At 34.6% G+C, this 12,394-nt stretch overlaps 1 protein-coding gene across 2 annotated transcripts in view; it reads right to left on the bottom strand.

The window, feature by feature from the left end:
- Window positions 1-12,394, bottom strand: part of LOC119079434 (diuretic hormone receptor-like) — a 99,144-nt gene that overhangs the window by 29,675 nt on the left and 57,075 nt on the right. For both annotated transcript variants that reach the window (XM_037187348.1, XM_037187347.1), the window contains exon 2: window positions 156-275. In XM_037187348.1, the coding sequence (XP_037043243.1) occupies window positions 156-275 (120 nt within the window). The remainder of the gene's footprint in view (window positions 1-155; window positions 276-12,394) is intronic.

Genomic DNA, 12,394 nt, shown 5'->3' with positions numbered 1-12,394 from the left:
CACTTCATTGAAAACAATGCGTATATAGCATGATTGATTGCACCCATTAACCTTTTTAATTTTAAATGATTGTCTGAATAGCATTTGATTGCGCCATTCACGCGGAATACAAAAGATCCATTTATTCCATTTATTTGTTTGTTTGTCATATTTACCTCATTTAATTGTTCGGCATGACCGTCCAGTAGACATTGTAATTCCAAACTTGTATTTATCGCCTGAAAAACATCCGATGGGATGGCTAATGAATTGTCCGCAGCCGCCACACTGATGGTCTGTGGTTCGATGGAATACATGGAATGGAAACAAACGGTGGGTGTTACTTTCATTCATCAAACACATTTCATTCATGGAAGGGAAATGGATTGCCCAAAATATTGTTTTAAAATCCCCATACATCAACTGATCTCTTTAGTCTGTAGGTTAGTTGTGGATGTTTTGTGGATAACATAAAGGGTAAGCGTACCAATACTCGAACAAGAATGTATTGGTGACTAACTAATTTTTTGAGTATTAGGTTAGCTAGGCAACAAAAGTGAAGAACAGTAAAGTGAAGTCAGTCACTGCAAAACGATTAATCCACATCACTAAAGTTTTGTAGTTTTTCACTTTTCCATTTCCCAACGGTAACCCATCCTGAATCTGCGCAAGCTAATTCTTATCTTTGCATAGAAATTTTGGAACAAACTTCAGAAGTAACAAGTACAATCTGGACCATCGGCTTAACGTGACTTCAGAACATCGCCTCGAAGTATGCTAATACTATCTGAGGAAAGTTATGTGCTTAACTGATATCTCCTCTTAAGTGTAGGCTAGACATAATGCACACAAACTAATCGTATTTGGGTTACATCATACGAGTAATTCAGTGTGTACATCGTTGCAGCCACAATACAACAACCCCAAATTTTTAAAATATTTTTTTGATGGGCGCTAAATGTAAATGTTCTGTTAGGCACCAAGGGCAATGACTATTTTACCACTATGGAGAGAGAGGTTTTGCTTATGCTATGAGAATTTATTTAACAGTGTCGGCTACAAAATGATATAACGTATTTATGCCATCCTGAATTAAGTGGAACTTTAGTTATTATTTTGTCGAATTGACCCAAATAGATTGATGTGTTCTACTTCTACAATTTTACATGTTCATGTCTCGTTATAGTGTAGTCGATAACGCAAATTCTCTTAAGGAACGTTTACCGAGCGAGTTCCTGCAAACGAGTGATTGGAGGTTGTTGGGTACATCGAAGAAATAATTTTCCGAAGAAGAGATAAAGCATTCCTCCTCATCCTTCCCCTCCCCACCTCTTAAAAGTTTAAATGCAGAGGTGTCTTTGTCGAATTATTGACAGGGCTGTGTGAAACCGAGAGATACGTGTGATAGCTCATTTTAAAGGTAAAGGTTCAAAGTTTTTTGGCGCAGTTAGATTTTCAAAATTTTCCAAATCGTTTAAGACTTTTCCGACTTTTCTTCAAATTGATGTTTTAAATTTAAGGTTAAAGTTAAATAATTTCTTAAATATGTTCCAAAGTAAAAAAATTTTTTTTTGTAATATTGTTCTGTATACTGGCTAGACAATTGAACAAATAGTCCAAAGTTTCTGCGTCTAAATAATTCAAATCAGTTGAATGTCATGGTAATCAGTAGACATTTCCAATTAACAGTCGTGCATTACCATAATTTCCGGTAAAACTCAGCGTTTTTTTAGCAGCCAAACAACCAATAGAACAACTCAATCCTCTTATAGATCTCTACCATAAAAAAATGTTCTTTCAAATCCTAAACGTCTTTTACTTTGAATTGCTTCTCAAATTTTTAACATCACAATTTTATTTCCAATATAAACAGCATTACAAAAGACCACTTTTTCCCCATCGTTATATGTCTTTTATATGGGTATTTTATATGTACATTTTCAATGTACTTCCCTTTCAACAATAGAACTTAAATACACTTACAAAACCAGAGAAAATGCAAAGTTAAAGTAAGTGTGTAAAAATGATGTGAAAGGTATACAGGCAAGGTATACGTATCGTGTTTTCTGATTCTTTGATAGAATATTTTCTCGGCATTTTATAAACGTAAATAAATGCGCACAGCTCTACGAGCTGTAAAACGCTTCAGAAGACGATTTTATCTGATTTACTGTGTACAGTTCAAGATGTGAAATTTTTTCGCAGCGCAAAAATTAACTTAGACATGTTGAAAGGAAAAATTGTTTTGAAAAAATACCGTCACAATAAGACGTTAATACAACAACACAAATGCGTACAAAGGATGTTGAGTGCCTTTTGTTGGTAAACATTGGCTATGATACCTACACTTTACTTACACTATCCTACTACAATCGTACGCGTGGAGTTGTTCATCAAACATGATTTTAATCGGTGTGTTGCTTTAGCTTCTATTCTTTTACATATAGATGACAGGATTATCTCTCTGGTGTATTGTACGCGAATAGGACGTTTAGTCTTTACGTTTACATTTTCCAAAAATTTTCCTTCAAAACCACCTCAAAATCCTTCCCTTTTGTAATTTGATAAGATCATAATATCCACACAAGATTTGAATCTTTTACTTCTTCGTACACAGCAGGATATCTTAATGAATTTGACTACACCATCAACCCATTAAAATATTTCAGAACGACTTCCGAGAAGGAGCACGAAATTAATTTGATTAAAAAACACCTCAGACAAAGAAATACAAATTTAACTCGAATTGTTGGGTGTGAGATGAATATAGAGTCGTTGAGTAGAGATGGCGTTATTTCGTGTCTATACTCCGATGTAAACAAACCAATTTTACTTTTGATTTTCGTTGTTGGTTTTAACAAAATTGTCCTAAACAACACCATCACTTGAATACAAGATCTAAATAATTAAAAATAATTCAATTTATGTTTAAGAACAGTGATTTCTTTGATTTTCATCTGACAAGAATTGTCATAAGTTTTGCCAACGACATTCCACCACTGACCTCAAATGAATCTTAAGATTCGTGTAGAGAGTAGAGTTAACATAACAGAGTAAACAAATCAATTGGCAGAACTGTTTCCACTCACAAAAATCTCATGCGCACGGAACTTTGAGTTTCAATCGTATTCGACATGCGATTTTCTGATAAGCCTAACCAGAAATCTAATTCTGCCCTTTATAAAATGTTGATTGCAGATCCCTAAATGTAGACCTCACCTCCCTCAATATATTTCCAACACCAATTAACTCAGACCAGATTATACAACAATGTTTACAAATCCTCGCGATCCACCATTAGATGTCCTCGCTGCCAAGTAAATTATTTGATAATTCGTATTACCGTACCGGATTTCCTCATTAAACACCATTAACAATTATTAGTCTGTTACCGGAGGCAGGATAAAATAACAACAGACAAAGCAAACAAACAAACACTCAAAACAAGGCTACATATTGAGTAAGCTTTGGTATAAGTTTGAACATGCATTATGAGTTTAGTGTAATTGAAAACGAGATATTGGCGTTGAAAACAATGACAAAAATACCGGGAAATTTATCTACCATTTTACCTAATGAATATGGTGCGATTTCCATCCACTGGACGAATTCAATTTAGCTCTCAAAAATGTTTTATGGGTCACAACGATAAATAAACGAAAGTGGAAAACTTTTCCACTGTTTACAAATAGCTGACGGCGATTGTCCTATGCGCATGATAACGAAGGGAAAGCTAAAGTTATTTCTATGACAAATATATTTTTCGTATTCCCAGAACTTTTAGTTGAAGCAAATTTAATAAATAAAAAGAATTGAATTGTTGTTTAGCAGTTACTAGTTAATTGGAAAACTGTACCGGAAGTAGAGTTTAAAATGAGAATTTTATTGTTCCATTAAATGCTTTATCTGACCACCCAATGCACCATTTCATAATTCGAAGTGTAAGACTATTCGCAGTCGTGTGCGAACAATCAATTGTCAGACTATTCGCACACGAATGTAAATTGAATACAAAATCTATTCACCTAGGTGTTATACTCTTAGATGTTATATAAATATTCACCAGTATATTCCGCATTATTTAAAGAAAAAAGTTGACAAAGTGGAACATAACATAAGGAACTTATGCTTCCTTTTACAACATGGAACACAAGAAACTTATACTCCCTTTTACAAAATCGAACATAAAAAACCTATGCTGCATTGTACAACATGTAACAAGAGGAACTCATGCTATGATTTACAACATGATGAATTCGTCCTTACTTTTACAAAATGGAACATAAGAAAACTATTCTGAATTGTAAAACATGGAACATAAGGAACTTATGCTACCATTTACAAAATGAAAGATAAGGAGCTTTCAGGGACGCCGACTTGTGTTTGGGAGTAGTGGTGCTCACACAACAAGCGAATCTGGGAGTATAGTGGTGCTCTTTCAAGTAAAACTGGAAAGATGTTGTGGTGCTCTTTCAAGTAAAACTGGAAAGATGTAGTGGTGCTCATCATTCGAGTAGTGGTGCCCGAGCCTCGCTTGTCCTTAGAAGTCGGCGCCCCTGGAGCTTTTACAACATGTATCATAAGAAACATTTGCTTTTTTTACCTAATGGAACATAAGAAACCTTTGCTGTCTTGTGCAACATGGAACATGAGGAACTTATGCTACCATTTACAAAATATAACATGAACATAAGAAACCTAATATCATGCAGGTTCAGTTGCAAAAAATATGACCTTTATGTACAAAACTAACTAATAAATATTACGTACACCCTTTGTACAGGTCGCTACGTATGTTTTCAAAAATTAACCGAAAATATCGGTTTCAGAGATGATCTGTTATTTATTCAGATTTTTTCTACAAAATTTTCAATAATATTTTTAAATAAAATCTTCTTTTACGTCCATAAACTGAGTGGAAATTTTTCAAGGACCAATTGGGTAAACAGTGACTTGCAAAAACATCTGTACCGAAATAGAAATAATTGACATTCTTTTCAATATTAAGTATATCATGGGCGCGTGTTGCCACTTTGTGATGCAAAATTTTTCTTCTAGAATTTTTCGGTTTAATTTTTGTTTTCACAATTTTTGCGTACAGCGATATCAGTTGTTTTGGAAGTATGCACAGGGACTTGCGTCACTTTTACTCTTTGAGTGTTTTCGACTGATATCTAACGTATCGAACTAACTACGTAATTGTTGTCTTATCTTTGAATGTCATTTGCTCAAGACTAGGTCCTATTAGGTAGGTCAGGTCACTTCGATGAATAATTTCCCATTAAATTTGGTGAGCTCGAAGAGATGACTCTCATCAAATGGGACCTCTATTCAATTTAATTTTATTGAATTCGCGAACCTATCAGAGTTGAAAATCATGAACACAAGTGAATGTTATTTATTAGATATGAATGTGCAAACAACAGCTCTACATCTCACCAATAAATTGGTCAATAACATACAAAAAATAAAATGCAGCATAGAATACGCAACGATATTCCGTTATGATATTAAATCTTCACTAATTTTTTCATTCAAAATTCGTCGAATACCAGACTTTCACCCGAAATGCCATTACAACAAAAGTACACAGCGAAATAAAGTATCCGCATAACCCATTTGGTGAATCTAGTCTAGCGAAACAGAGCCACAAATGTGTAGGTATAAAAATAAATTGGGATAAAGCGAGCTCAACAAGCAAATATTTAAATGACATTCAACGCGCTGGTGGATAAATTTCAGATATTATATAAACGGAGAGCATTTAAAGTGTGATGAGCTAAATTTAAATTAATTAAAAAGAGATTAAAAATGTAAATGATGATTTCAAAGTTTACGGGAAACGCAAACGAAACATGGGGAAGTTTAAACGGTTTTATCGACGTACAAATAAACGTTTTACAGTCCGCCCGCATTTATTATACACGAACCCAAAGTAAGTATACGCGAATCGAATAATTGCCGGAGAGCTTTAATATCCGTTTTTTTTTTTCGTTCGCATTGAGTACAAGCACCTGTTCTGATTATGCATGGAAACGTATCAATCAATATTTACTAAACCTTAAAAATTGTGAAGTATACTTTTCGTTTGAGTGCAGGCAGAAGGACGAATAAAATGTTCTTTTCAAATGACATGCAATGTTGCATTTCGTTCATGAATAAAAAAGGTTTCGTTTGTAGCACCTTCAATGAGTCTTATCTTTCACCCTCGCTAACATTCCCTTGGAAGCGAGTGAATTCGATTTAATCTTAAAATCTTTTATGTGTTCACTGCGTTTAGTTGAGAATACTGTATTCAGCCACCTGAAACAGACAGATTACCGTTTCTGTAATGTCGTATCTCATTACGGTAGATAAAAGGGAAATAAGTGTAAATAAATATAGTAAAATAGCGAGTCTTCCACATGCAATGAGTAATATATTCGAATCATTTCGTACGAGGAAGTATAATATTTTGAGTAGAAAGATTGAGGTATTACCACAACGTATCATCCTTTTGTTGATAGAAAGTCGTTGAGAGTTTATGTATAAATGCAATGGTTTGTCGAATGACAACGCAAGTTGATTTGGAATATAAAAGATAAAGTTATTTTCAAAAGTAAACACGGAAATACTGAAGCGGATGCTCAAACGGATGTTCACACAAAGATGTTACGTAAGATGGTGAGGAGGATGCAGGACTCGAGTCTATTTTTGTCTGTTAGACTTTATGAACCAATTCATAAAGCCAATCCAACTAATAAAGTGAAATTGGGGAATAAGAAAGATATATGAACCAAATCATGCTAAATGACTTACATGTAGTTACACACTTATAAGCAGGGACTATTTTTGGGAGAACATGTTCCATACTTTCCTAAATTTTTTCAAATTTTTCTAAAATTATTTTATTAGAAAAATTAAGTAAAACATGGGAAATACTAGGGAAGTTCTAGAAAATAAGTGAAAACGTTTTCCCAGAAAAAGTCCTTCTGCTCATAAGTGTCCAATGTTTCCTTGTTGACACGGGACTAGCGGCGGATTGAAAAAAAACTGTTTGATTTTAGTGCAATATTTCGCTCGGTTTATCTAGAGCTTCATCAGACTGTAATTAATAGCATAAAAATGTGTCCAATCGGTACACCAATATTCTAGATCCACATATATTTTAAAGACTGGTTTATTAGACGTTGAGGTCTGGTTACAACGCTTTTATTTAAACAAAACGTAAGCTCAAACTAGCGAAGGGCAACGTATCAAACACGCAGACCTAGACTTCTGAACCTGAACAAATGAAGTCCTAGATCAATACATCTCAATACGATGTGTGTATGTTCGTAACTGCTTATTTATTAGAAACAAACGCTCTCGACACTCTCGACACGGCCTTGAGAAACTTCCGAGGTTATTCTTAAGATTTTTTTAGTTACATACTCAAGACTACAAATGCAATTGAATTACTTGAATAAGAAAGCGATGAGGTCTGAATTTTCTATTCAAACGACAAAATTATTCACAAATATTCAATGCAACACATCCAATATTTATGAGAAAGTTTACATTAAATTATAGCAGTATGGCATTGTCTTCCTTTTCCGCTCTGATATATTCACAAGCCATTCCACCGTTAAATGAAATTAAATAATAATAACTGTGTAACGTCCCTCGGTGCATACAAAGCGATAAACAACAGAAACTTGGGCGACGCGACGTGCACTTTCCACTTGGATTGAATTTTAACAAATATTTTTTCGCATTTTTCAACTTCTAAAAACAAATAATTTTTACAACGAGACTACCATCGGGAAAAGTTTGCGTTCGTGTGGATTGATGACAACTTTTTATTAAATTTCGTGAGGTGTACATGGGAATCGATGTAACTGGAGAGTGATATTTTTTTCTATTTTCATTGCTATTATTAGATACACACGGATGCAGAACAGCAGAACTATACTAAACTATATTTTCAAAAGGAATAGAATTACTTGGATGTATCTGAAAAAGGATCCACATTCCTCTTTATCTAATGTTGAATCTATTTTAAATTATATGTTGAACGATATTTATGTGGTCGAGGAAGCCAAATGCAAATATCCGAGATAAAAAAAGGGTATAACGGATACAATATCCTTATTTATTGAGCAAATATCAACATCGGCATATATACAAATTCCAATCAACCGATCCCTTTTCCCGTCGAAATTGAGAGTGGCACAAATGTCTGGTTGCTATATACAATGCAGGAAAGATTCTGTAAGACAAGGAGTTGCACTGATTTAAAGGTACAACGTTGAGCAGATATGTTTGTGTGTTCTATTTCCTTCTATAAATGGATTTTTTAGTTGAGGTGAAATAGTCACCGGATTTTCTGAATACCTTTTTCTGTACGAAAATACAACATTGTATCCATATTTTGCGCACTAGTAAAATAAAGCTTTTTGAGTTAATCATTGATACTTAGCAACGCTTATGATACAAACCACTAAATCCTATTTATAGATTTAGGTAATAAGTTCAGTAATTTTTTACTTTATTTTGAGTAACATTGCGAAATTTGCAACAAACTTTTCCAAGTGAAAAGTTTTCACAGACGACAAGCATGTAATGATGGAACGGCATAATAACCGAATCTAGTACTTGATTAGACTTTGGTCGATATAAAATCTTTTACTTCATTAGTTTAATCAAAAATTCTTCCATTTGCGTTGAAAAGATTCATCTTATTTGGCTTAACGTGTCAGACTAAACAGGTGAATCAATTTAACTGCTTGAAGATTAAAACACCAAACTCGATTACACTAATCCTTCCGACTTCCGACATTTGCGAATGAACATTGACGGATTTAACGTTAAAATTAAACAACGATTTTCCAACGATTCAGCAATTTAACCGAATTTATGTAGTGCTTGTGAGACTTGAGTTGTTAAATTAAATGTGAATACGCTGAGACAACTAAATATTTACTCTAATTTGTTCAGCAATCAAAGGAACAATTTTATGAATTAACTTCTTCTCTTCTATAATGTTAAGTGCTGAAATTTCATTTTCATGAACATTTTATTTACAAAATCTATTTGAATATGAGAAATTGTAAATATTGGTTGTGTCGTTAAGTTTGTGGAACGTACAACGATATGACGACACACTAAACATCAACTTCTATTTCTCCTCGATAAGTAAATTTTTGCTCTGAGTAGATTTCAAAAACCACTGACCATAGCAAAGTTAAATGTTTGAGTGATTCCAACAGTTTAGTGAGTTGGAAATATGGTCATCATTGAACATTTACTCCTTGTTTTCTGCTTCCATTTTGTTTAATTCCAAAATATAAGTATGGCAGCTGTATAGTGCCCCGTACGATGCGTAAGATTCTAGTGAATATTGTTTCTACATTTATGGAAAAACCAACCATGAACCGTTAAGGAAGAGAACTTATGAAATAGACTGTCCAAAAATTAATTATTAAAAATTGACCTGCCTTCTACACAATCGATTACTCGAGATTGCCCTACGTTCGGGGATTTCATCTACCCCAACGATATCCTCTACCTTTTTGATATAACTTGGAAAAAACTTCGAAATTATTTTTCAAGGACAGTCGGACAATGTAACAAATAGCATCACGAAGCCATCGCTTCGTGAGGGGCTGAAACTTATCATTTTTGTCTATTCAATCACTCGTAATCAGAAAATATTTGGTTCAATTCACCTAGCAACTTTTGCCTTTCGTGTCTGATTTCGAGGGAAAACATTAACTTGAACCAATGAACTGATGAGTTACGTCACATGTCAACATATATTTTTGCTTGTAGCAATCATCAGAATGTTGGTTTTGATGCTTAAAGATCCACTCATCAAAATACTTAACGTTCTGTTCGATCACAAAACATCCAAAGAAACTGGGGTTACAAAGGAATGCTTTCGCCAATTTTATATTGGAACGTGACACGCCGATCAATTTTACTTATAGATGTGACAAATTGATTTCAATCAATGTAATTCGTTCAACGAGCACAAAGAGAGGAGGTGTGTCCGTCGTGATGCTTTGGAACTGTTTCAATCCGATAATATTGTGTTGCATAACAAAGCACGATTTGTAGTGCGGAGTCGCATTGTTATAGGATACTTTTTTCGAATCGTAATTACGATAACGATTGTGTAACACGAACTCAATGGATCGAATTTCTGCTTCATTGATGATGTTCTACATTTATTGCAGCACCTACAACAGTGATAGATTGATACTATTAAGACGAGAAGTGTATTTTTAGCATTTGAAAGCTTACACTCTTCGTTTGTGATTAACCGGTGCACTCTAAATGCTTTCGGAAAATGCATCGCTCGTTATTATAATTAGACAGAAGACAGTAATAGTGCAAAACGACAGATGCTCGTTTCAATTAGGACAAGTACCGTATCTGAAACTCCATGGGTACGACAGAACAAAGAATGTAAAATGAGAAATATGTCGCATATTGACTGACACTAACACTATATAGTCGTCCATTCCATAGTATATGATAGCAAAGGGGATCAATGGGGATGTTTACAAAATATTTCGTTGCAAGGGAACAACTATTCCCCAAAATTGATTCGGTAAATTAAATATCTTGCCATAATCTGTGAATTCCCGAGTAATTTTCCCCTATAGATATTGACCTTTTAGACAGGTAAATAAATCTACATTCCTTGTCTTTATGATGCCTACACACGCGTGTAATGGAATGACGTATAATAACCATTTTCCGGATACCATAAACTTAGCAAAACAACCCTCGACGTTATTTCCGGTTCAGATTTTGTCTTCTTCTTCCAGGCATTGGTTTTATTATTGTTTGGAAGAAAAATGGTACGTTGTAAACGACCTTATATTTACCGTACGAATTATGTATTCTGAATGAGACACCAATACCAATATGTGGAGGGAGAAGAAAAACTTTGAAGGAAACGGAAAAAATAGTACATTACGTTACAAGGGAGATACTTTCCGAGTGACGTATATAGTTTTACATGCTTGCTAAGCAGGGCGAAAGTAAGAAATGTCAAATTCAAGGGGCGAAAGCGATAGCTTTCGCCCCGTGGGTTTACATTTCTTTTTCGCCCCGCTTAGCAAGCATGTAAAAACATTTTTACTGTTCGTCGAAGAACAATGAATAGTCATTTGTGTACCTGTTTTGGACGATTGATTTTAGGCAATTTCGCGGATTGTAGGCCGAACGAAGTGAGGCTTACAAGCGAAAGTGCCTTAAATCAACCGTCCCAAACAGGTGCACATGTGAGTTTTCATGCAGAGGGCCGGAAACCCGAGAAAATTCGAAAAATTGCCCTCATTTTCGGCCCCGAAGCATGAAAAGTAATTTGTTTTCATTGAAAAATGTGACACATAAACATATGCGGGAAAAATGTACAGAAGATATGATGGTACAGAGTGCACAGTAGGGTAGCAAATTTTCTCGGGAGAAAATCTTAACCTTGGGCGTCGTAGGCCAGAGTCTATGTTATCGTAATACTTACTGCATTGTTTGGACTCTTGAGCATTAATTAAAACAATTTAGGAAAGGGAAAAAAAATCTAAATTAAATGTCAAGAGAGGCTTTCATTTTGGGTCAATTTTATTCTCTGATTTTGTGCTAGCCCAAGAAACCGGCGTATCTCCGATTTTTTATGCCAATTTTCGTTTCTCGTCATGATGTTTCACAATTGGACAATTGACAAATTTGGACCACAGGTGTCAACAAAAGAAAGTTTATACAATTCGGATGACCGAATCGTGAGTTAGAGTTGGTGTGAACCAGGTGCAAGGCGGCAAGCAGTTTTTGCTTGTAGGTCGGCCAAATTTGAACCGATTTCGACTACTTTCGCTTTATTAGATAGGTATTGACCGTACCAATCAGGGAAAAAAAGTTTATGGAATTGGAGTGAGCTCATATCCGGCTACCGGTGGTTTTTGCCAATAGCTCGAGTAAATTTTGACCGAATTTCATGATTTTTTTTTGTTTGAAAGGTATTAACGAATGTAAAGTATCAGTACTATTTCCGGTCTCCTTACAAAATGGCTGCCGAGGCCGTGTTGGATTTTTTTTAAAGTGAAATATCTTGGAAAAAATGGTACTAAGAGAGTTTCTGTTACCAGACAAGTAATTGGTAATTGGTGTGTGGGGTGTTTCAAGCATTCCTATCTACAGCTATATTGAGCTACACGAACAGAATTTTGAAAAGTTTTGAGTTTCTGATTTCTCCATATAAAAAAACGTGCGAAATTCACAAAAAACCAGTAAAACACAAAACAGAAAATGTGTCGGTTTTCAAAATTCCGCGAGTGTATATACAGGCATATAGAGCTAATTTCAGCTATATTATAAGCATATTCATCTGTAATATATATTATCACATAAGCGAAAACGAGACAACAACATAGAACTGAAGTGTAATTTT

Source organism: Bradysia coprophila, unplaced genomic scaffold (assembly GCF_014529535.1).
Source record: "Bradysia coprophila strain Holo2 unplaced genomic scaffold, BU_Bcop_v1 contig_324, whole genome shotgun sequence".
Classification (NCBI taxonomy): Eukaryota; Metazoa; Arthropoda; class Insecta; order Diptera; family Sciaridae; genus Bradysia; species Bradysia coprophila.
Note: the sequence above shows the minus strand (reverse complement) of the source record. Positions and strands in the feature narration are given on the sequence as shown.